A 23,888-nucleotide genomic window follows, 5' to 3' on the forward strand; every position below is an offset into this window, starting at 1 on the left:
AACCAATGGTTTTACCTGTTTGTCTGTTGCTGTTTTTCTTTTCTTTCTTCACTACTGTAGGAGAGGTTGCTGGAGAGTTTTTCCGTCTAGTTTGTACACTAGGTGGACCTGAAGTACACAAGAAAATAGAATATTAATCACATGTAACGCAATGCTCTTGTCACGTGTCACGGTATGTCAATAGCTACTCACCCGACCCCTGTGCGGGTTCACACGCATTGGACATTTCTCGTAGTTTATCTTCATCTAGAATAACGAGAAGATTGTCCAGGTATTTTTGGACACGCCTTGTCATCACAGCCTGCAACAAATGAGTACGTAATTTAGATATCAATTGTTGAACTGTTTTTCCAAAGTCAAGTCATTTGAGTTTGAATATTGGTCACGTGATCAGATACAGAGATGTGAAAGGAAGACTGGTAACGAACTCGTACCGCATGTGTTGTGGACTTTTCACCAAAAATCTCAACCATTTTGGACCTATTCTGCCCCACAATCCCACGAGTTTCTTTACTATTCTCCCTATGGAAAAGGTCTTTCGTCATAATAATTGAATGTTTTTTTTTGTTTAATAATGAAATAATGAAGCGTATGAACCTCTTCAAACATTTTCTTCGGGTTCTGGTCACGTGCTAAAGATCGACGTCCCCACGTGGTACCACTGGTTACCATGCCAACGACTTGTGATGTCTTACTCTGGGAGGCATTAGAATCCTGGTCGAACATGGTCGCGGGGTCCTAGGAAGGAATGACAGGGTTTACTGATGATTTCCTACTCTAAAAAAAACCCTGTGAAAACGACTTCTGTTGAAGAATTAAGGATACTTACATATGGTACTGAATGACACTTGACGACTTGTCGAACTTCTCTTGCTATCATACGAAGTTTCTCGAAATTCACCTGAAGATTAAAAAAATGAAAGAGAAATCATTTGAATTCGCAACCTGGTCGCGTAATGCGGCCACTCAAACCACTCAAAAGCAGCCTTTGGTAGAGAAAAGCGTAATGAAGCTGGGTTCAGAGGAAGTAACAATTACTTCCGGGTAAATTTCTAGTTCAATTTCCGTGGAACTCAAATACACTATGACTTCGGATTTTTTTTTTCTTTCTAGTCAAAATTATCTCAGTGAGAATAACTTGCTTCTTCAGCAATATCTTCAAAAACATTTTTGAGGTAAAATACTACGGGTGATTTATCTTGCTCCAAAAAAAATCCCCAGTTCGGCAGGAAGTAAATAGGAAGCACTTCGTTCACATATGACTTCCTTTACGAGTCAAAACACTGTGCCAGTATGTTCCAAATTGGCGGGAAATTTTTTCGGTGAAAAAATCCCCCAGTTGCCATGGAGACTGCCTCAGTAGTTTCAGTCTTGATTTCCGGTTTGTGATTTGAAGCGTCTGTCGTGCAGACCGCGAAAATAACGTAATAAATAACGTCAAGAGCTTGAATAAAATCTGTTAAGCGTGGGTTTGAAGATTAAAAAGAAAATCAATCGTTTTATTTGAAGGAAAATGAAAGTGAAGTACTTACAAGGCCGTCAACCACGCTCTTATTGTTGAGGTAAATCAGAGTCAGATCTCGTTTAATGACGGGGAAAAACGGAATCTAAAAGCAGAAATATAATCAGCTTTAATAGCACTCTTCATCTCTACTGTCTCACGTGAAATACATCTCAACGCTCTTCATCTCTACTGTCTCACGTGAAATCAGTTTGCGGTTTTTGTGGAGACTGACATCTTTGTCGAAGAAGGATACAAGAATGGTTACTATGACAACCCTTTTTGATATTAATCTACGTCATATTTAGGTAACCAGGCCTGAGTATTGAAACAAATATTCTGGGATATTACTGATCACATCAGAATGTTTTGATTCTGTTTGTCCTAGCAATGCTTCGGGTGGATGACCATATATGGAAAGGTTGAAGAAATAAAAACGAGGGTGAGTGACGTCACTTACCAATGGCGGTGAAACGTTTGCGCTGTTTACGAGACTTCTGTACTTGAACATACTGCGCGAAGGATCCATCAGATTCTCGAGATCCTATAGAGAAAATCGTATAAGATTAGTATTCAATTGTATGAGAATAAGAATGAGAAAGATGACTAACTGACTGACTGACTGACTGACAGACTGACTGACTGACAGACTGACTGACAGACTGACTGACTGACTGATTGACTGACTGACTGATTGACTGACTGACTGATTGACTGACTGATTGACTGACTGACTGATTGACTGACTGGCTGGCTGACTGACTGACAGACTGACTGACTGACTGACTGACTGGCTGACTGACTGACTGGCTGATTGACTGACAGACTGACTGACTGACTGACTGACTGGCTGACTGGCTGATTGACTGACTGACTGACTGACTGACAGACTGACTGACTGACTGACTGACTGACTGACCCACCTCGTACATCTTGTTATATCTAGTCGGTAGTCTGTCCCATGTATTCTTTAACCGTCTTACAGACATGTTAGCCAATCCACTGTATAAAGACAAAAAGTACAACCATTAACAAACAGAGAATCACTGTACAACCGAATAATGACGCCATTATTACCATGGCGACATGTTGCGCTGGCAAGGGAGGCCACAGTTTTGTTTTCGTCAGTAAATCTCACCTTATAATCGCAAATGCAGAGTTAAAATTTTTACAGTCTTTACAATATTCTGAAAGAAATGAAGAATTAGACCGTAAGTATGCATTAAACATATTAAGGTTGAAAACACTTCCTATAGCAACGAAGCGCGGTTTCTATGATAACAGGGTCGTCTGCCACTGTTCCTATAGCTACAAGGAGCTGTTTCTATGGTGACAGGGTCGTCAGCCAGTGTTCCTATTAATACAAGGAGACGTTTCTATGATAACAGGGTCGTCAGCCAGTGTTCCTATAGCAACAAGCAGATGTTTATATGGTAACAGGGTCGTCAGCCACTTACTTGCTATTTTGATAAAGTGTTTGATAAGCTTCATTCTTTTGACTAGACTAGGTTCACTACAGATCTCGGTGACCACCCACATCGTCTCGTAGTTAACAATCTGCCATCGGTACAAAACAGATTACACGTTAGTATGTTAAACACGAAACCGCAGGTGATCTGCTAAATCACTCTTATCTTATTTGTAGTAATACAAATAATAAAAAACTTATTTAAGTATTTGTTACTCACGTCTGAGAACTTGCTTAGATTGGTCCATAATTCTGGAGGGAATTCCCAGACATCATAGATGTACTCGCGGGAATCTACGCTTCGTAACAACTCGAAATCCTGAAGGAGATGAAAGATGATATATGGCCCATAAGCTTGTTTAACCTAATTATATTGTAGTATATAAACCCCTAGAAGCATATTAACATTGCAATCCAATTGGGAGGACAAAAGAATAGAATGTTAACCTCAAGAATTAGAATTTAAAGAGGCACTTGGATGAAAATTTTAAAAAAATTGGAAATGACTTTAAACTAGTTAAACGTATCTATATGGTCCCAATAGTAGCCAAGCAACATATTTTCTTCACAGTAAAATGTGTCGGATTCAGCATCTAAATTGTGAGTAAATGACGTCATTTACTCAACCCTATTGTTCTTTTCTCTTTTAACCCAAAATTTCTCAATTGCAAGTGGCTGCCAGGCGAAAATTTTCACTAATCTGTTTTACGTAATCATAATTGAGTCAAATTATCCTCAAATACTTCAATTATTATTACTTTCAAAAATTGGGGCGTTTTCATCCAAGTGCCCTTTAAGGGCCCTCTCAAAATTATTTTGTATGTGATGAAAATACACAGGAATGCTACTTTTCCCAATGGAATTTATTTTGAGATTCCTTCTGTGTTTGATGATAGGCTAGCATCCAAGGTAATTTAGAGAAGGGTCTATTACAGGGTTATATCTGTGCGCAAAGTCCAATTATGACCGTATACTCACCTTTAAAGTAAGTTGTTTCGCTACCTCTTGAGTATTTAATCCTAACAAAGTCACTTGTCCTTCTTTTGCTAATTCCTGTTAGAAAAAAACGCACAAAAAGAATAAAATCATCTTGATATAGGCGAGATATTTTTTGACATGCTGGCCTTTTGTACTGCTGGCTCAGAACTAACTCCTGAAGGCTTGGTTACATCGTTCTTACCTGCGTTGCATCTCCTTGTAACAACTGCGCAGTCTCCATGTTATTCTTTAAGTAATATCTGTGAAACAAAGACAAAGGATTATGGGTCACATACTTAGTGAGAGACATTGAGATTATATTATATTTTAGCTTGATATTGTTTTTATTCACGAATTTCTACAGGGGTGTAGCGGGGTGTTGATTAAAGGGGGGCAATGTATCCATTCCCACCAAATCCACAGGAATCCCACATAAATTAGATACATTTTAGTGCCAAATGCAAACTTTTGGGGGAGCATGTGACCTCCCTCCCCGTGCTTATTTCTTACCTTGCATTCAAGCCAATTCGATCAGCCAGGTTTGTTAGAGTATCAGGTAGACGCCTTTGTCGTACAAGACCATGTTCTTCTACAGTGACTTCACATAGCGAATACTCTCTAACAGAAACAAACGATATACAGATAATGTGAGGAACATCTCTCAGAGACCCCTTAAAGTAATCCCCTCGTCTGGAGGCCAAAACATGATAATTTCTCATAAATTATTGTTTTGAACCCCTAGGGATTTAGTGCTGGGGATACAGATCTAAGTATAACTCTCACTCAATTTGTTTGCATGATATGCAAAGAGTCTCCCAGCTAGGGATTCAGTGCTACAGAACTCACAAGGTACAACCCTTGCTCAAAGTGTGCACAAGATTGTAAATGAACTCTTTATAATTACTGATCATTGTAAATTAATACTTTCTAACTTTAACTTCATGTGCATATGTATGTACTAATATGTACTTATTTCTATATATTCATTTTTATATATGACAATATACACCTTCATGCTTCATCAAATAATTATATCTAAATTACCCAAGCTTATATAAGACACCTTAAGAATATAAGCCTATGGTTTCTTCTTTAGGTGTCTTCCTTCTGGATATATATACATTCAATTATAAAATCTGCAATCACTATTTCTTTTATTACATATTTGTACAATTATTGTTAATAGAATTTTGAATACTTGTTACTATATTTCCAGAAAGGTAGATTGAATAAACTGATTGATTGATAAGATGCTGAACAAACAGTACAACTTACTCTGTAGCATTTGTTGGAAGACCAAACGTTTCTAGTGCCATATCGATGACTTCTCTTGCTGTTGTCTCCTGAAATACATGGATGAGATAAGGATGAGATAAGAATGGGAGGGAATGGAAGGGAATAATGTTCAATCTTCAAATCAAATGGATCATGGGCAATCCATTTAAAGCCCTGTAATTTTCAATAATTTTAAAGTGTTGATTCAAGAGGGAATAAGATATCACTGTGTCAAACAATTCTACTTGTATACTGTGGTGGAAGAGAGGACCGAACAGCTCACAGCCACATTGAAGAGGGAACAGAGTACACCTCCTGTGCTACAGAAAAGGCTTCTTGTATCTTAACCCCTGACAAAAGTAGGTCGTTGATCTACTGTAATAGAGGCTTTGCACCATCACGTGATGGCAGCCATGACAGGAGGCACAACAATAGGGTATCTTTCCCCTGGGAAACTGAATTCTTTGTCGTTTCAATCGATTCTAAACCAGATTCAATTGTTCCTGCCTCCTGTCATGGCTGCCATCATGTGATGGTGCAAAGCCTCTATACAAAGTTACCTTGTATATAAGGAAGTATTTGCTTGTTTGATCAGCTTTATACACCCTCAGAACCTTATCAGGGTACTCGTTAGTCTGGCCCTCTACTGTATTAAGGCTTTCCATGGATCCAAATGCTCTGGGAATAGAGCCACGAGTGTGCACTTTAACCCCTAATCTAGCTGAGTTATGAACCTCGTCTCCCTCGTGAAAACCAGAATCAACACTTGTCAGATCACGATCACTCTTCGATATTAACCTGAAACAAAACCAGTGGGCTATTAGTGGCATAGTTTATTGATACCCTGAAACAACATCTGGGCTGATCTGAGGTCAAATTGGAATACAGCACGTTAGGTCTTGCAGAGGGAGGAAAACTGTAAAAAAAAACCTCGAATCAAGGGAGAGACGCGACATCCTCTACAAACATGTGATGCTGCACCCTTGATTTCCGAAAAAATATAATTGAATTTCTTCAGAAGTAGCTTGTCGAGAATCCAGCCATGGTGCGCTTGAAGCATCGAGACGTTTGCACTCTCAGTTAGGCGCAGCTTTAGTCCACTCCACGCAAACACAGAATGAATCATCAGTGGGGAAACTTGCGTGATATCCTTCATGGACGTTTTTTAGTGGTGCAGTCACTGCGGTTATGATCTTTACCATGGAGTAATCGTTAGTAATAGAGATAATCTGTCCGCGATTGCGGTGGTATAGTACAGTATTTTTGTGAAGTTAATACTTGAAATTAAAACCATTAGGGAGAGATCGTAACCTGTGATTACAGTACCAGGTTAGATTGGGAGCAAGACTTCAAGATTTCATGCAATATAAACATCTTCTTAGTCGTGTAAAGTTAGGTTAATTCGCTGGGAGCGTTTGGTGTTGAAGGATCGTGAGTTAAAAGTAAAATAACATATAATAAGTCTAAGAAAAACAGAGAAAGATGACACGGCATGTCAACATCGTCACACATTCCATCATGGACAAATCCTTCACGTCAAAATACTCCTCAACAGAGCTTACAAAACCCGAACTTAGGATCGATCTACGAGGATTTAGAAGCCACCAGAGCATAAACAAAGAAGCAACCAGAAGCAGCCAGTCTGATATTCTTGGCATTTAAAAATCTTCAAGGACCAGTGATTTATGTAATTAAAGATTTGGCGCGAAAGAGTTTAGGTCTTACTTACTTGTACTGTCTTGAAAGAGAACCCAATGTTGAAAACTTCGTCAGGGCTTTCTTTACTTTATCAGTTTTGGATTGAGTTTGCATAGGAATCTAAAAAAGAAGACATGCTCGCCATAAACATAAGTTACAAGTAGCACGCGATGACCAGACCACAGGCAACTTGAAACGGCTCGAAGAGTTGTCGAGACGTGTCGGCCAATCTACATTTCCGGTGAGCATCATATGACCGGAAGTGAAGAAAATTACCCAATAAAAAGCGCGATGGATTGTGGTTAGCAAAGTAACTCGTAATAAGGAAATGATTTCAACATTCCTTTGATATTTAACAATGGCTGTTATTGTAGAAGATTGATAAACAAAAGAATTAATCTAGTTTATATCAGGGTATGAAAAGGTATGATGATTGACGTGTTCTATTTTGAGTACCCCAAGACGCGTAGCGACAGAGCGCGCCAAATACTTCTGCACAATATTCCAAGCCAGAACAAGTAACTTATACTCCCGCGTCCCACTGACTAAAGTTACGAGCGCTTCTAGCACCTTCAGCTTTCCTACGCCAATCCCCAAGCGCACAAGGAATTCTCTTAGCCTTAGGTATCTCAGAAGCAGTTATGGCTCTATGTTCCGCGCGCCTAAACAAGCTTACCATTATTGAGCTACGTTTGTTTGCGTGTGAGCGGAATAAATGAAATTTTGTACTGCATCGCGTTAGCGAGAGATAATAGTGTACCTAAAACCCAATTCAAAGCGCGCAATGACAAGGAGAAAATCTAAAAATCTGACAAAAACCACTTGGTTTGGGTAAGAAGTCATTTTTGGCAGCTTGATTGGCAGATCTACTATTGCGCAAAGTATTCGTCAATAGTTTGACTGCGTAGCGAACACGGCACTCCATTAGAAACGAACTCGTCTTGTACGACATTGAATATCTAGGTCAGTTTTAAGTGGGACATCATGGATGGAATGATCAGTATATTATTCTATCACATTCAACACTCACCGGTGGCTTTCTGTTTGATCCTAGAAAACAAAATTAAAGACATTTAAAAATTCGCTTGACGAGTACTGTAGTACTGGGAATGGAATCAGTACAAATAGGGTCATTATCAATGCGCAACAACTAAAGACAGGCCTCACTGATGATGGTGTACAGAGAAACAAGGTTTCGACGGGAAAGTAAGGGCAGGAGAGGAAACAATGTGGCAGATGTACATAGGCATAATAAGGACATAGAGTGACATACCTGAGGTTATATCAGGAGCTGAGAGTCGTGTTTGCATATGGTTCCTCTTCTCTGTGCAATCAGAAGAGCTACGTTGGACATACTCGGGCTGGCAACGTACCAAAAAAAGAACATACTTCATTAGAATTGTATGAAAACCGCAAAAACCACAGGCAAAAGTAACCAATACCAACGATGCAAAAAAAAAAAAAATAAATAAATAAAACAGTTCATGAATACAATAATATTTTTCAAATTTTTAAAAAGGAGAAAAATAAAAGGGCGAGCTCTGATTTTAAGGAAAATTTCGCCAATTAAATAATGGAAAACCGATTTTAGTGACATGAAGCTGGTGGCATGGTGAGAGAAGAGAGGTAGTGTGTATACAACAATGACATTTAGAACTTCAAACACAGGCAACAATGTAGGATCTACAAACAATCCATGGCAAGGTGGTAGAATATGCTTCTACTATGACCGACTTTTTGTGCTCCAAGTCCTTCGATCTTGCTTATAAAAAGCGCAACAGTTGCTAAATGAATAAAGATGAACGTGCAACTCGGCATGAAACTAGAATAAGATTTAAAACAAAAAAGGATCTGCTTTTTGCTTTTTTTTTGTCCATTTTTTAGGTAAACCTAGAGTAAACAAACTGACAACTAGTTATAGAGTTGTACCACTTCTTTGTAAAATTTTGATGAATTTTTTGAATGTTTGATGAAATTTCTGCACGTCACATTTGAATACTTTTTTGTCAAACATTTCAATGATGAAAAGAAATAACATCAACTTGAACTTCCTGAGATGTGTAAACAATATTTGAGCAAGTGATGAATTCAAAATAATGTTGAAACGTGTTCGTTTTCTAAGATTGAATCCCATAGTAAGTTTAGAATAAAATTCTGTCAGACAGAGTAGCACTATAAAAAAGCTATTTTGTTTCTGGAAGAATATTATAAATGTAACGAAAGCTTTAAGAAGATTTCAGCCATGACAACTTCAATAATGAGTAAATGGAGTTTAAGTTTCTTACCTTTTCAATTCCATGGTTGTCGTTCTTTGCATGGTCTCCTGTTACAATAACAGGTGAAGATTGTAGCTCTTTAAATCCTGGAAATCCAAGAGAGAAATTCTTAGATATAAAAACATATGTATCCTAACGATTCTCTCTGGTGAATGATGCGTAAATGGAGTACTCCTATCCTTACTAAGTCATGCATACATAAATCTTCAACAATAAAATAACATTCCATCTAGATCATCATTTGCAACACAAAAGAAAGTTAAATGCTTCGCAAGCGGCTCGTTTTCTCGTCTTAACACTTTAAGTACCTTTATAAACTCGTACTTTATCACGCTAGAAGATTATCTAAGCAAAAACTTGTAATTCTAGATAGTTTTTCCTTAGTTACCAAAGCTTTTCCTTGGATAATTGTTTGGCTTGCTGTTCAAATACAACACATGCACACATCACAATATCGTTCATCACTGGTTTACCAGTAAATATTGTGCATCATGTCAGCATGTCTTTGTTTCAGGTTCAAATCCACCCAGAAATGTAAGTGTCTTCACTAAGTATTGGATGCATCGTTTTGATGACAAACCTCATAACTTTAGATTAATGATATTCATTTGAAAAGCTTATGATTTACTGAGTTCTTCAGGAGAAACGTGTTTTTGCAGGTAAAATAGTTGAAAAACATACGCACATTAGAATTAAAAATATTATTTTTATTTCAAAAATTGACGGAATTAAATATGTTGAATTTTTTTCAAAGAAACATTCATAATCAGTTTAAAAATAGAGATGACATGTCCGTGACATTATTCACAAGTTGCGTGACAAGGTACATAATGACATGCAATGTTAGTTATGAATGAAACAAAGAAATGAAATAGAGATATCGATCTATACCGAATTGACCACTAAGTGAAATCGTAAAAGAAGATACCCCACAAATTAGCACTTCTTGACCAAAATTTAACATAGATTTTAATGTTTCTTCTAGAAGTTATTACGAAGAAATGAAGAGCAATCCACTTAAATATACTCAATAAGAAAGGCAAAAACGACACGTGTATCGATGGATGGATGACCTGAGCGTCTGTTAAAAGGGCGAGACCCTTATAATGAATGGAAAAAATACCACAAAGAATGAATCGATAAAATCCTAAGAAACCAATCAGGAATTTGGGAAGATACAAAAAATGAAATTTATAGCTCAAAACTACGAGATTTTTAAAGTGTTTTTTCAAGTTTAGTACCTGCGATGTTTTTCTTGAGAGTTAGTTTGATGTGTGTTGACGAAGACACCATTTCACGAGCCTAAGGGAGAGACAGAATAAAATCAAATCATACAACAGCTACATAGAGAATTAATTTCATGGTTTTAAGTGTATCGAGATATGTGTTAGTACCTTGTCGTTGGTCAGGTTGTCGAAGCACTTGCCGTCAACATCTAGGATCTAGTCGTGTTTAAAAACATAACAAATGGTATGAGTAAAGCGATATTTATGAATTTCAATGTTTGTGCTAACTACAGGTGCGCACAGGGTGACCGTAACAGATTTTTTTCTATTCAATTGACACCAGCTGTTTGGCGTCAGCTTCTACTAAACAAAGACAATTGTATGGCTTTTGTTGCTCATCGAGTACAACAGATTTTCTCCTGTTTTTCTCCAAGCTATTGGCAAGCTATGCGTTAGCCTCCAATTACAAAATACGTTGATGAAATCGCCTTATGACGATGAGCGATTCAGTATTGCATAATTATTATGATCATAGTTAATAAGTCAGTCACTGGTCAAGACACGTAACCTATTCTGGTCTTTTCAAAAGAACTTTTTTGTTATATTTTGAGATTTTAAAATGAATAAATAGATGATATCTGTCAGGATTTTCTCGACAAATCTCCTTATTTTCTCAAGATCCGCCATTTTTGCATCTCGTTGTCTAGGCAACATAAGGCCCTACAATGGTATTCAAATCCATGGAGGAGATTCAACGGGAGTCCTTTATTATTGTCTAAATTTGAATAAATAAAGTGTGGAAATAAAGGGTAGATGCAAAAGGGGATGAAGACCGGTTCTCAGTGCAGGATCCATGAGAAGGGCTTGGGGAAAGGGTTCAGGGGTGGGGAGGGAGGGAGGGAGGGAGGGAGGGCTATGTATACAGAAGTTTACAAGGTATGATTTTTCCTCACAACTGTCTCACCCAACATGCTTAGGGAAGGACCATTAGATAATTCAGGGGGGAGTGGGTGGGGTTGAAGAAATTTATGTTGTACGATATTTATTTTTCGTAATTTCGTGTGTTTGCTGGATATTTCTTTAATGAAAGGAGATGTTGCGCGATAATTTTTTTCGTAGATGAATTGCTTGCTCAATTTTTTTTGGGGGTTTACGCAACTACCCGCCCCTCCCCCTTAACTATCTAATGGCTCGTCTCTTATTTCAAGTTTTAGGGGTAAGCAAGTTCATGGTGGATTTACACGAAGCAATTTGCGCCGTCAACATGTTGCGCGCCACAACACGTTGTAAGATAAAATCGTACCGTGTATATCGGACTTAATGATACCAACTAAGATATTTTAGGGGCGCCACTTCAGTTATTTGGTTATGTTGCCTATTTGTAATGATTAAATTAGCGGTAATCCAGGGTTGTCAAGGCAACTAATAACTTCCACACAGGTAGCCCAATTCTTACCTGATCTCCTCTCTTTATACCAGCTTTTGCTGCTAGTGATCCTGTTTCGACCTGTACGATCACAGAAGGTAATGTTAGTCAGCGGTTATTCTCGCGAAGAGACAAAATACGATAGCTTTGAGTCTGCTTAATAGACCCTTTGCAGCACGTCAGAATGCAGCTCAATCTGGGGGACAAAACGATAGGTTCCAATTCTCAGGAGATTGGAATTCTCTTGTTTTGTCCCCCAGATCGAGCTGCTTTGACGTCACATGCAAGGAGTCTATTACCAGTGTTTTCATTGCGTTGGTCACGCGTACGTAAAGGTACAGAACAATACATTTGGTTGACGGTAGTCTATTTTCCCATTTCCCTGTCGCGACTGTTGTCTCGATCAGTGTGTAGCACTCAAAACAGCGGTAATACTGGAAATGTTTTCAATTTACTGCCTGGGTGTGGTCTGTTTGTTTGTTTTTGTCAGTCATACCTTGGAAACGAAAATCGGGAGTGACATTTCTTTTCCTCCAGCCATCCAGAACCCCCAGTTATGCTTGCACGAGGGACGGTCCTGAAATACACAGAAACAATAAGAATCAGCAGGAAAAGGAAAATTGCGACCCCGTTGAGCTGCGCCACTGCTGTATATTGCAGTGGTGATTAGCAATGACAAGTTTTTTTTAGTAACGTTCGTATACAACGTTCCTTAGACTAATGCTTTTTCTAAACATGTTTTGGCAACTGAACTGAATTGCAAAAGTAACGCTCCCGGACTGCGGTAGAATGATCGACGTCATTGTACAATGGTCAAATATATACAGTCGAGTCCCGTTATCTCATACTCATTGTGACTAGAAAAAGGTTTGACAGAGGTATCTTTTGGACGCGGTCTCAAGTTAAAGGTAATGAGTCTACGCTATCACAATTCATGATTATAACAAGATATTTCGATCTCTTACCATAACGATAACGCGGCTTTTTGCCTTGGCTGAGCACGCCATGTTCAGTAAGTCTAATTGACCACTCATTTTCTGTTGTAAAAGAGAAAACAGACAAGATCAGTTACAAGATCAAGTGAAGAGAATTATATACATTTGTCATACCTATTTTTATTGTATAGAATGGTCTGAACCAAGGTGAATGAATGTTTATTGAAGTAGCAATATTTGTATTATGATTATCCGGGTGGATGTAGTCCTGAGAAGGACTGTTTGATGGGACTGACGTTTCGACAACCTGAGCGGAAGTCATCTTCAGAGTCAAGTGAAGAATAAGTGTACTTTTAAAGTTTACGGATGGTCATAATACAAATATCGTTACTTCGATAAACATATCTATTTTTGGTTGTGCTCCTAGGAAACTTTCGGTGCGCACGCACTTTAGTCACTTACGCAATGATCACTACTTCACTTCAAGACATTTCATTTGGTTGTTCCGTCATCCACGCACATGCGCAGCCAGGAAGAACAGTACGCACTTACTTAACCCCTCCCACCATGATCATTGCTACACTTTAAGATAATCTAACACTGCTGTTTGATACTCCAACTAAATAGCTGCGCTCCAAGGAAGGTAACAGTGCGTTCTTTACTCTAATCATTCATTATTAGTGCTCCGTCGTATGGGTATTCAAAGCGCAAGCCAATCAGATTGGCCAGTATAAACAACAAGTGTGCGTGACCGATGACGACTGACGTTCGCCAGGCAGGCAGCGCGTTAAATATATGTAAAGCCACAATATATGTAAAGTATAGAACCCAGGTTGCATTGATGAGAGGCAGCGCATTCCAGCTGAGCGGTAACAAAATGACCGGCCCTCGGCATTTTTGGAGCTCGAAAGAAAGAAGCAAAAATGGTGGTAAAATGAAATTGTTTTTATTCTTCTTCCATATTTGTACTTCTTGTAGGCAGTAGCCTGGGAATGAGGACCAGTGGCAAAAATTGGCTGAAACAAAATTCACCGCTCAGCTGGTTAGAAGCGCAAAGTGAAAGGGCGCTAACTGTGCAGCATGGTGAGCACAATAAGAATATGCCATCACAGCGGAAACGGTACATCGTTCACTCATACCCCTTACCTGTTGTTCAAGTCCCACCTCAAACGTCTCGAGGTAGTCTTCCATGGCGGTGTCACCTTCAAAGTCGGTGTAATGGTTGTTGACCCATAGAAGGATCACTCGAGTTACCTGAGAATAATGTTGATAATTATCGAAAGTTTATTAAATTATCTCTACAAGTTCGTGACCAGAGCGTGACTGTCACGAACTCACGTTACAAACGTGTCATGCCATGACCGTGATGTTTTCCCCCAGAATTTGATTGGATAGCAGTCAGTGCAATCAGAAAACGGCCATTTGGCATGTGACAGACCCCGCGTCTCTTTTCACATGCATGCTTGGGCTCAAACAGGGAGTTGCAGCCCTGAACTGCATTCTACAGATAGATAGGACCTATGCGTTGTGGATCATATCGAGAGTGTTCGCTTTTAGGGATTTCTGGTCAAAGCTGCATGCAACATAAGCTGAAAAGTGGGGCGACATGTAACTTTTCTAAGAGATGACATCCGATACAAATATTGTAAAGAAAGAGCAGGTATAGTGTCGTTAAGTGTAAATGACATGCGCGCAAAAGGTTACGCTTTTCCTTGCTCTCTACGATGTATTCCCTACAAGTTTTTTTTTTAAATTTCCTACCGCTACATTGCGCATGCTTTGCTTCTCAATGCGTTTATCTTGAAATAAGTGCCTTCCTCCAGCGGGAAGCAAACATTCATGCGTTTTTCGCTTCATGAACATTTTAGCATTGATCTGATAATTATACAAAAACCATGCGCATGCGTAGTACTAACAACTATCACAAGACGTCAGACGGCTGTTTCATGTAGTCACGTGATACAGGGTCTCGTGAGTTCTTCCTTGTAATAAAGAAGAAATCCTGCGTGTTAGAGGATGTATTATTAATCTTGTTTTGAAGTTTTTTTTTTTTTCCATTTACGACAAACAAAATACATCGTGGAATTTTTGTTTGAATTCTTAAATAGTTTTTCGAAGTTTCAAGTTTCAAGTTTCAAGTTTATTCGCACACAGGTACAATAAGCTAAATTGTGACAAAAAAAGTGGAATGAATAATGATACAAGTGGAGATTATATATACTTAGAAAACTCATTAATAATTCATAAGCTTATGGTCCAATTGGAGCCACCATACAAGTCACGTGCATGAACCTTTATACCCGATAAAGTTCTCTTCATTAGTATTCAAGTGATTTTATATAAAGACACATGTGTCTTTATATAAAGACCACTCGAATACTATGAGGATGACTTCATAAGGGATGAAGTATGCATCCAAGTTTAGATGAAGACATAGAGCTTCATCAAGGTCATAGCCAACCCTAAAGATCTTTGACTAACGTGCCTGTCTTTGCCTTGGCACGCAATATCCAACGTGTGGGAGCTTCTATTGAATCTGGTTGCGCATGCCCGTGACGTCAAATCTCTATCGAAGTATAAAAATCCATGTTCGTGACGTGTATGGTGGCTCCAGTTGAACCAAAATCTTATAAATTGTTCATGAGTGTTTTAAGCAGTTCAAAAAACTCGTAGATCGTGTTTTATCAGGTATAAAAGCACTCGGCTACGCCTACGCCTCGTGCTTTTATACCTGATAAAACACTCCTACTCGTTTATTAAACAGTACTTAGAAAACTCATTAATAATTCATAAGCTTATGGTCCAATTGGAGCCACCATACAAGTCACGTGCATGAACCTTTATACCCGATAAAGTTCTCTTCATTAGTATTCAAGTGATTTTATATAAAGACACATGTGTCTTTATATAAAGACCACTCGAATACTATGAGGATGACTTCATAAGGGATGAAGTATGCATCCAAGTTTAGATGAAGACATAGAGCTTCATGAGTGTTTTAAGCAGTTCAAAAAACTCGTAGATCGTGTTTTATCAGGTATAAAAGCACTCGGCTACGCCTACGCCTCGTGCTTTTATACCTGATAAAACACTCCTACTCGTTTATTAAACAGTACAAAGAATTCAGGTTAATACAAGAGGAACAATTAATAGGTGTGCATGGCTGTTGAAGTAGTATAAACTTTCGAGTCAACAGCCGAAGGTCTTTGGATTTAGAAAGTATTAATAAACCTTAGCACTGATGTTGCCGAAGCTGACTTAATTTGGACAAATGATAAAGGTGATTCTTGCCAGTGTGAACATTGTAACTCAATTAAATTTTTTTCCTGCGAGACGATCATCATCTGAGATCCGCCTAAGGAATCGACTTTCGTCAGAGTAAAAATAGAACTAATTGACGGTAATTAATGCGATGGTAGGTGAAAATAGCAGCGACTTCAAACACTTCTGGTATCTCATATTACATCTAGCCATAATATCTCTCTCCTAATACAAGTACTATGTCTAAATAATAAAGATACAACCATGATATATCTCGTGGTAGATCTACGTACCTTATCGCGATAGTCTTTACTGATAAACCAGGACAGAAGACGCCCGCAGATCTGGCTTGGCTGGTCGAAATAGGTTTTAAATGTTAGAAGGAAATCTTCCACGAACGTTGGATCGATAACTGAATGATCCTCTACCAAATGGGATATCAGCTTTTCTGGTTTAGCCTGCACAACGACAAGAAATAAATAAATAAGTTAAATGTAACGAAAAATTTAACTTAAAAATATGAATCCCTGACGAAGAGCGTCGTTCGTACATTCGATCGCAGCAGAGAATAACAGAAATTTGATATTATATACACTAGATAATATAATATTTCATACAAAAATAATATATTCTACAAGAGAGATATGCAGGATTATTTACCTTCATTAGCATAAAGGAATGAGATAATTCAAAGTATAAAGAGAACGATGATAAAGATGGAATACGAAAATACGCAAAATCTCAAACCAATCCTCATTTCATCGCTGTATAGAGAACGCTTGATAACGGAGTAGTAAAGGTTAGAAAGTCAAAGTCCTTATTATTAACGACCATATCGTGTTACATCGGACATTCTTACACAAGACTCACCCTTCACTTTCGTCATAGTCAACGTGTTTAACCACAAAACACGTAAACTTGGACGAACCTTATATAATAAGCTTCTTAAGTTGGACAGTCATCGTTTAAAAGAATGATAAATGATTTCCATTTTGAATCGGTGTTGATAGCGATTTAAAAACTGTGCGATCTATTTTTGAGGTGTGGCGCGTGAGTAGACAAACAAACGAGCAAAATGATCGGTTTTGCGGGGTGAGGAACACTGTAGAAAAACCCTCGAATCAAGGGACAGACCCAACGATCTCTACTCAAATTTGATGCTAATTCCAGGAATCAAACACAAGACCTACACTTCTTTTGATTCCATTGATTCTTAAATTCTACTTAAAGCAAAATATGCATACTAAGCGTTAGCCACTGACTGACCTTGATCACAACTTGTCCTTCTCTGTTACCACCATCCGTACTTCGATGTTCCGTCACCATGACAACCTCGCCCCCTTCTTCTATGACCTTGACATTTGACTTGCCTTGGGTCAGGATTCGGTAGTAGTCTGTTTGAGCGATGCACACAAACTGTTGGGAGATTAAGATAAAAACAAGTTAAAATCTACGATTATTGGAAGTTTTCTGATGTCGTCTTTAGCTTTCCTTCTGCGATTACCTTTGCTTTTTTTCTTTCTTTTTCACTCATTAGACTAATCTTCGCCCGCGATTTCTGATCATCCAATCAAATTACGACATTCATTAAGCCAATCACCTTGCGCTAAATTTTATCGCCCAATCAAATTACGACATTCATTGAAACAATCACTGCTAGCGAGATCTTTAATCATCCAATCAGGATGTTGGGACATACCGGGAACCAATCAAATGCAAACTCACCTGACAGTCATCTACACGTGTTTTCATCACGCCCTTGTGTAACATCTTCTTCAGGGACGGTTCAACACCAAAACTATCGCCAAGATGGAGACACGTTGTCTCTTTTCCATCGACAAAAATCTCGACTGAGCCGTTGAGAATAACAGACCAAGAATCAAGCTGTGAATAAAAAAAAACTTGTTCTAAGGAAATACATATAAAAACTCGGAAAAGAGCCGCTATAGGGTCAAACCTCTTCTCCATTCTCCATGACAACCGAGCCAGCCTTCTCCACCACTGCAAACACCATGACAGCACACAAAGCACGACGTACGTTCTGCGTCATGTTCGCGAACGCCTGGAAACAACAACAACAACGTTAAGAAAATGTCACTTAATTCCAATAAATTCTATATATGGTTTGTGAAATCTAGACAAAAAAAAAAAAAAAAAGAAAAAAAGAAAAAAGAAGAAAAAAAAACCAAGACAAAAATGGACTACTGTAAGAAAGCAAGGCAATATCTTTCTCTGTGTCCCGACCTTTACTGATGTAAAAGGCATTGTTTCTTTACTAGGCGAGGTTTCATTCAGGAATGATGAAAAAGATATTTAAATAGACTGATTTTGTATAGATTTAGAAAAATAACTCACTGGCAGATGTTGCATGAAGTCCATAAGGGTTTCTGTTGGGAATAAGAAATCAAAGTATGTAAGAAAAGAAAACTGATTTAGTGCCAGCTGCAACCGGGGAACACATGTCTGTCAGTCAATACTAAGTCACTCTGACACAACTGTGTGTATATTCTACGCTCGAGTAAGGATTCTTGAAGCATATTAGATAATCTTTGACAGTTATGTAAATAGGAACTTTTTCTATCAAGTTAAAGAACCCTTCATAAAACATAGCGGTCATGACACATGACCTACTCTGGGACTTTAATGCTCAAAAACTTTTGTCATGTGCAACTATAAACTATCGTTTTCAAATTGGGATAAAGTTGTAGTTAACATTGTTTACATTGCTATGATACCTGTCTCGATTTTTGACTCAATTAGTGCACAGCTAGTAATGAAACAATGCTAAAATCTCAAGGCTATATCTCGTGAAAGGTTTAGTTTGCCCTGGACGAGGTTGAGTGAAGCTGAAACTGTCGACAATAAAACAGCAATCAGTTTGCTTACCAATGTCACTCTCGGTTCTTTCCGAGGGTTCTTTTTCCAGGCAGTCTCGAACGACATCTCTGACCATGAAAGACTAAAAAATATAACCAAAGATTATGATGTAAAAATCATGATAATTAATGTTGTTAAAAGAAGTTTGGATGAACACTTTTATTTACCTCTTGTGAAGAATGGGAAGCAGATTCCTCTTCATCATCAGAATCAACTAAAAAAATACATATTTGTCAACAATTCTTCCTTTTGAAAAATATCTTAGGTTAAAAAGCATTTCTTTTCCACTACAAGGAATTTATTGTAAATGACAGAATGACATTTTTCTGGTAGGTGGTTATTTTCACTGTTTCAGCATTGAACCTGAAAATTCTGAATATGAAGGAAAAGATTATACAATGGACATTATTGGCATGAAAATTGAGAAAGTCCAGACACAGACATCAACTACCTATCCTAGTATTTTCCATAATAATTCTACTCCTTGACAATAGGATGGTATCTATAATACTTGAATCCTATAAGTTTAAAAATTGTGTGTCAGGCCTTTTTTACAACCAATTTCATGAGAACCAAAGTCTCGCGTGACAAATAATTGCTATCAGCACAACCTTCTGACAAGCTGCTTTGTCCTTCAGCAGGTAGAAGTTGGAAATCAAGGGTGACATAGCGGTAATATACTATCCTCTCATCTACTAGGCCTTGATAGGTTTGATTCCTGTACTTCATGGTAACACATGTGAGTAAAGTAACTGTTGGTTATGTTTCTTCCTTGATTCAAGAATTTTCTCTAGGTTCTCCTTGTCTTCCTCCCTCCGAAGAAGACTAACAAGCTAAATTCCAATTAGATCTGTGTGTTAGCCGTGTCCTGACTTTGATAAGCTTAGAGGTTGCTACAGGGTTCGATAACATTTGAAGATAGATTTGGCAACTGCCAGCAGAAAGGCCCAAGAAGAAAATTAAAGTGATTATCTAGAGAATATTCTTACCAATACTCTCTACCAGTCCAGATAAGTCCAGCTCTAAGTGTTCAGAGGAGTGACTGTATTTTGTTTCTAGTGCAGCATGTGCCTTGTTTTCTTTATCTTCTTTTTTCTTTAGATTGTGCTCACTTCGTAGCAAGATATCCTTTACTTGTTGCAATTCCATTGGAAGCTAAAGAAATCATGTGGTGTTTAAGTAGGTAATTTTATATAGCATGATATAAGCTTTATATACCAAACATTAAATATTGTACATTCAAGCATTAATAAACTAAGAAAATATACATGTACAACCATCACTCCACTTTGCTCCACATGCACTACCACTTCATTAAATATTTACAACACAGCGCTCAACTCAAATGTTGATTTTTTACTGAGCAAGAAAAACCAGAAAACTTGAAGAAAAACCTTTGTGGCAAGGGACAAAAATTGACACATCAAACAAACTATAATTAATAGCTAAATATATGGACTGCCCTATTTCTTTGCTGGCAATGGATTTATGACCAACTTAGCTTTATTTGAAGGGACATGTCAGAATCAAATCAAATTTAAATACCTTTTCATCTTCAGGAACTGGTCCTCCTACAAGAAAATCCTTTGATTCAAGCGCAAGGAGCTTTTCAAGCTCTGAAGTTGAGTAAGAATGTCTTTGGAATGGTTGTAGGAGATTCTCATGAGGATAATCAATCTAGAACAATAAATAAATACAATAATAATAAACATGTCGTATCAGAGCATTACATGTACTCATGCATTCATGTGTCTCAATTAACTATACTCACATGTGACGGCAAAGAATATAATCATGAACCAATACAATAAACAATACGAAAACATAGTTTTCTCAAACTGTGAATTGAAATACCACTTCTGACATACCACTATCATTCCAGATCGCTCTAATACCAGACAGTCAGTTCCCCTTGTACCATCTGCACCATGGGGCTGTTTACCAAAACTGCAAAAAAAAAAACACAAGAAAAAACAGTTATTAGAATGAATATTGGGACAGTTAATTAATGTTATAAGAAAACCTAACAATGGACTTAACATCTTAATATTTCAATGAATTTCAATACAATATTTTGTAGCAATAAACATGAATAAATTTAAATAAACTTGCTATAGACAGCTGATGAAACGTTTGCAGAAGAATTGTGATAAAATAGCTGCACTTTAAGGTGATTTAGACAGATAAAATTTGCCAATATTAATGCTGTGTTACTGTAGTTTCCTCTGCTGAGACAAATATACAATTTGCATATGTTATGAATGTCAAAATATAGAGAGTCGAAAGTGAAATACGAAAATAGTTGTTTTGCTGGTTCAAACTCAACACAATTATTAGAAAAAAATTTTGTTTTCAAGTCCAAATGTTTGATATTTTTACCTGCTTCCAGGTAGATACATGCATCCTTCTAAAAACACACAACCAGTGAGTAAAATATACCAACAGGAAGCATAGTCATTGGAACTAAAAAGGAAAAAAATTGCGTTAAATTCTAAAGGACTTTCGATGAAATTATTTTGGAAGATGGAAAAACACACAGGTAGCCCAGTCAGTAATATTTTCGAACACAGGAAACCCAATGAAAATAACGCGCCAACAAAACCACCTGAAGCACAAAATACGAATGTAAGAAGCACAAAAACTCTAAAGTATTTACTTTCATTAATAAATCTGGGCACAATTTCAAAAATTACAAGCTTTTTTTATTAGATTGATTTATTATGTCCTTAAGAGTACCAGGTCTCCTCGAAATGTTTGACAGAGGTAGCCCAGACATAAAATAGAAAGACAACGTGGTTTACAAACATTTTTTCAAACGTTCATTCAAAGTCATCTCTTTTCTTCCCATTTTTGGGCAGTAAAAATAGAAGAATAGCTGTGAATTGAATTATAAATGGTAGGTAAGGATGAGGTTTATTGATTAGGTAAATGATAGCCTACAAAAGTTGGAATATTTTAGAAAAACTTTCACATTTGTTTTGACACCTCATATGCCACAGTGTCAAAATATCGTCCAATTTTAACTACTTTACGTGCTTGTTTAGTCTAATTTATAAACCCCATTGTAAAGTAAATTAGAATATGAAGGAAGCTTTGTCTAAAAGCTATGAAAACTCTATATTATACTTAGTTTTTTAAACAGTTTTGTTATAATGATTGTTCTCAACAACTGATTCATGATTCAAGCTTACTGCTGAAAAAAGTACAAATTCATTTTTAGACTGTTTGAAAATAAGTCTGAAAACCTGGTAAAATTTGTCGAAGCTTTTACATGTAATATCAATGAAATCTAGCCTCACTGAAAACATTTTTATTGATAAAAGATGAAGCCATAAGAGTAATAGGTTGTGTAGGCAAATACTACGACAAAAGAAGTTATACATCAACAAATCTAAACATAAGACAATAGCAGAACAGGTTAAAGTAGCTAAAATATAAACAAAACATGCTATTTTTACAATTTGTATTTAGATTTAAATCTATTTGATAAATAAACTTATATTTTATAGTTGTTTACTTACTGATAAAGAAGGAAATTTGAGTCATATTCTTCGTATCTTGCAGTCTGCGACATGACCCTAGTATAAACAAGAACACAAACCAAGGTTAGTTTATATTGATTTTAGCATTGTAACAGGGTTTAATGAGTACGCTAACATCTACATTAATGTACTTTAACAAATGTTTGATGTCATAGTGGTTTTATATCGGCATGACAGATATCTATTTGTATGTAGAGGATGTATTAAGAACATTTTGTATTGCATTCCAGTGTTACTAGACATGTGCATTCATGTTAACCCTGCAAATTGCAAAAAGCAATAATAATGAATGCTGCTTTTTGCATTTATGAAGAACAAAAGAAGACTCATGATGATGATGAAGGAATATTGGTGGAGGTGATGATGATGATGATGATGATCATGAATGTGATGATGATGGTGGTGATGATGATGATGATCATGAATGTGATGATGATGGTGGTGATGATGATGATGATGATGATAGTGGTGGTGCTGATGATAATGATGATGGCGATAGTGGAGGTGGTGGTGATGATGATGCTGATGGCGATAGTGGAGGTGATGATGATAATGATGATGATCATGAATGTGATGATGATGGTGGTGATGATGATGATGATGCTGATGGCGATAGTGGTGGTGCTGATGATAATGATGATGGCGATAGTGGAGGTGGTGGTGATGATGATGCTGATGGCGATAGTGGAGGTGATGATGATGATGATGCTGATGGCGATAGTGGTGGTGCTGATGATAATGATGATGATCATGAATGTGATGATGATGGTGGTGCTGATGATAATGATGATGATCATGAATATGATGATGGTGGTGCTGATGATAATGATGATGATCATGAATGTGATGATGATGGTGGTGCTGATGATAATGATGATCATGAATGTGATGATGATGGTGGTGCTGATGATAATGATGATGATCATGAATGTGATGATGATGGTGGTGCTGATGATAATGATGATCATGAATGTGATGATGATGGTGGTGCTGATGATAATGATGATGATCATGAATGTGATGATGATGGTGGTGCTGATGGCGATAGTGGTGGTGCTGATGATAATGATGATGATCATGAATGTGATGATGATGATGATGATGATGGCAATAGTGGTGGTGCTGATGATAATGATGATGATCATGAATGTGATGATGATGGTGGTGCTGATGATAATGATGATGATCATGAATGTGATGATGATGGTGGTACTGATGATAATGATGATCATGAATTTGATGATGATGGTGGTGCTGATGATAATGATGATGATCATGAATGTGATGATGATGGTGGTGCTGATGGCGATAGTGGTGGTGCTGATGATAATGATGATGATCATGAATGTGATGATGATGATGATGCTGATGGCGATAGTGGTGGTGCTGATGATTATGATGATGATCATGAATGTGATGATGATG

General features: G+C 37.5%; 1 protein-coding gene and 1 long non-coding RNA gene across 2 annotated transcripts in view; one reads left to right on the top strand and one right to left on the bottom strand.

Moving 5' to 3' along the window:
* The window catches only part of LOC116300410 (rap guanine nucleotide exchange factor 6), a 33,791-nt gene that overhangs the window by 4,395 nt on the left and 5,508 nt on the right, over positions 1-23,888 (bottom strand). Inside the window, exons 3-39 of the mRNA XM_031709283.2 lie at positions 22,443-22,499; positions 21,301-21,384; positions 20,790-20,868; positions 20,467-20,598; positions 19,911-20,076; positions 19,089-19,135; positions 18,931-19,003; positions 18,400-18,431; positions 18,002-18,106; positions 17,770-17,928; positions 17,311-17,460; positions 16,338-16,502; positions 13,930-14,037; positions 12,814-12,885; positions 12,345-12,425; positions 11,879-11,929; positions 10,591-10,638; positions 10,438-10,498; positions 9,206-9,282; positions 8,194-8,281; positions 7,951-7,970; positions 6,952-7,040; positions 5,783-6,020; positions 5,223-5,290; positions 4,458-4,565; positions 4,150-4,207; positions 3,948-4,022; positions 3,190-3,288; positions 2,959-3,058; positions 2,640-2,688; positions 2,425-2,503; positions 1,962-2,045; positions 1,533-1,607; positions 830-901; positions 598-738; positions 193-301; positions 16-108 (exon numbers count right to left, since the gene is read on the bottom strand). Coding sequence (XP_031565143.2) covers positions 16-108; positions 193-301; positions 598-738; positions 830-901; positions 1,533-1,607; positions 1,962-2,045; positions 2,425-2,503; positions 2,640-2,688; positions 2,959-3,058; positions 3,190-3,288; positions 3,948-4,022; positions 4,150-4,207; positions 4,458-4,565; positions 5,223-5,290; positions 5,783-6,020; positions 6,952-7,040; positions 7,951-7,970; positions 8,194-8,281; positions 9,206-9,282; positions 10,438-10,498; positions 10,591-10,638; positions 11,879-11,929; positions 12,345-12,425; positions 12,814-12,885; positions 13,930-14,037; positions 16,338-16,502; positions 17,311-17,460; positions 17,770-17,928; positions 18,002-18,106; positions 18,400-18,431; positions 18,931-19,003; positions 19,089-19,135; positions 19,911-20,076; positions 20,467-20,598; positions 20,790-20,868; positions 21,301-21,384; positions 22,443-22,499 — 3,392 coding nt within the window. The remainder of the gene's footprint in view (positions 1-15; positions 109-192; positions 302-597; positions 739-829; positions 902-1,532; positions 1,608-1,961; positions 2,046-2,424; positions 2,504-2,639; positions 2,689-2,958; positions 3,059-3,189; positions 3,289-3,947; positions 4,023-4,149; positions 4,208-4,457; positions 4,566-5,222; positions 5,291-5,782; positions 6,021-6,951; positions 7,041-7,950; positions 7,971-8,193; positions 8,282-9,205; positions 9,283-10,437; positions 10,499-10,590; positions 10,639-11,878; positions 11,930-12,344; positions 12,426-12,813; positions 12,886-13,929; positions 14,038-16,337; positions 16,503-17,310; positions 17,461-17,769; positions 17,929-18,001; positions 18,107-18,399; positions 18,432-18,930; positions 19,004-19,088; positions 19,136-19,910; positions 20,077-20,466; positions 20,599-20,789; positions 20,869-21,300; positions 21,385-22,442; positions 22,500-23,888) is intronic.
* Positions 19,532-20,523, top strand: LOC116300411 (uncharacterized). Its single transcript, XR_004197596.2, has 3 exons — positions 19,532-19,660; positions 20,023-20,100; positions 20,481-20,523. It is a non-coding gene; the product is annotated as an uncharacterized LOC116300411 (long non-coding RNA).

This window comes from Actinia tenebrosa, unplaced genomic scaffold, assembly GCF_029948245.1.
Source record: "Actinia tenebrosa isolate PJP-AT-01 unplaced genomic scaffold, QUT_ActTen_1.0 PGA_scaffold0__85_contigs__length_37466705, whole genome shotgun sequence".
NCBI classification, from domain to species: domain Eukaryota; kingdom Metazoa; phylum Cnidaria; class Anthozoa; order Actiniaria; family Actiniidae; genus Actinia; species Actinia tenebrosa.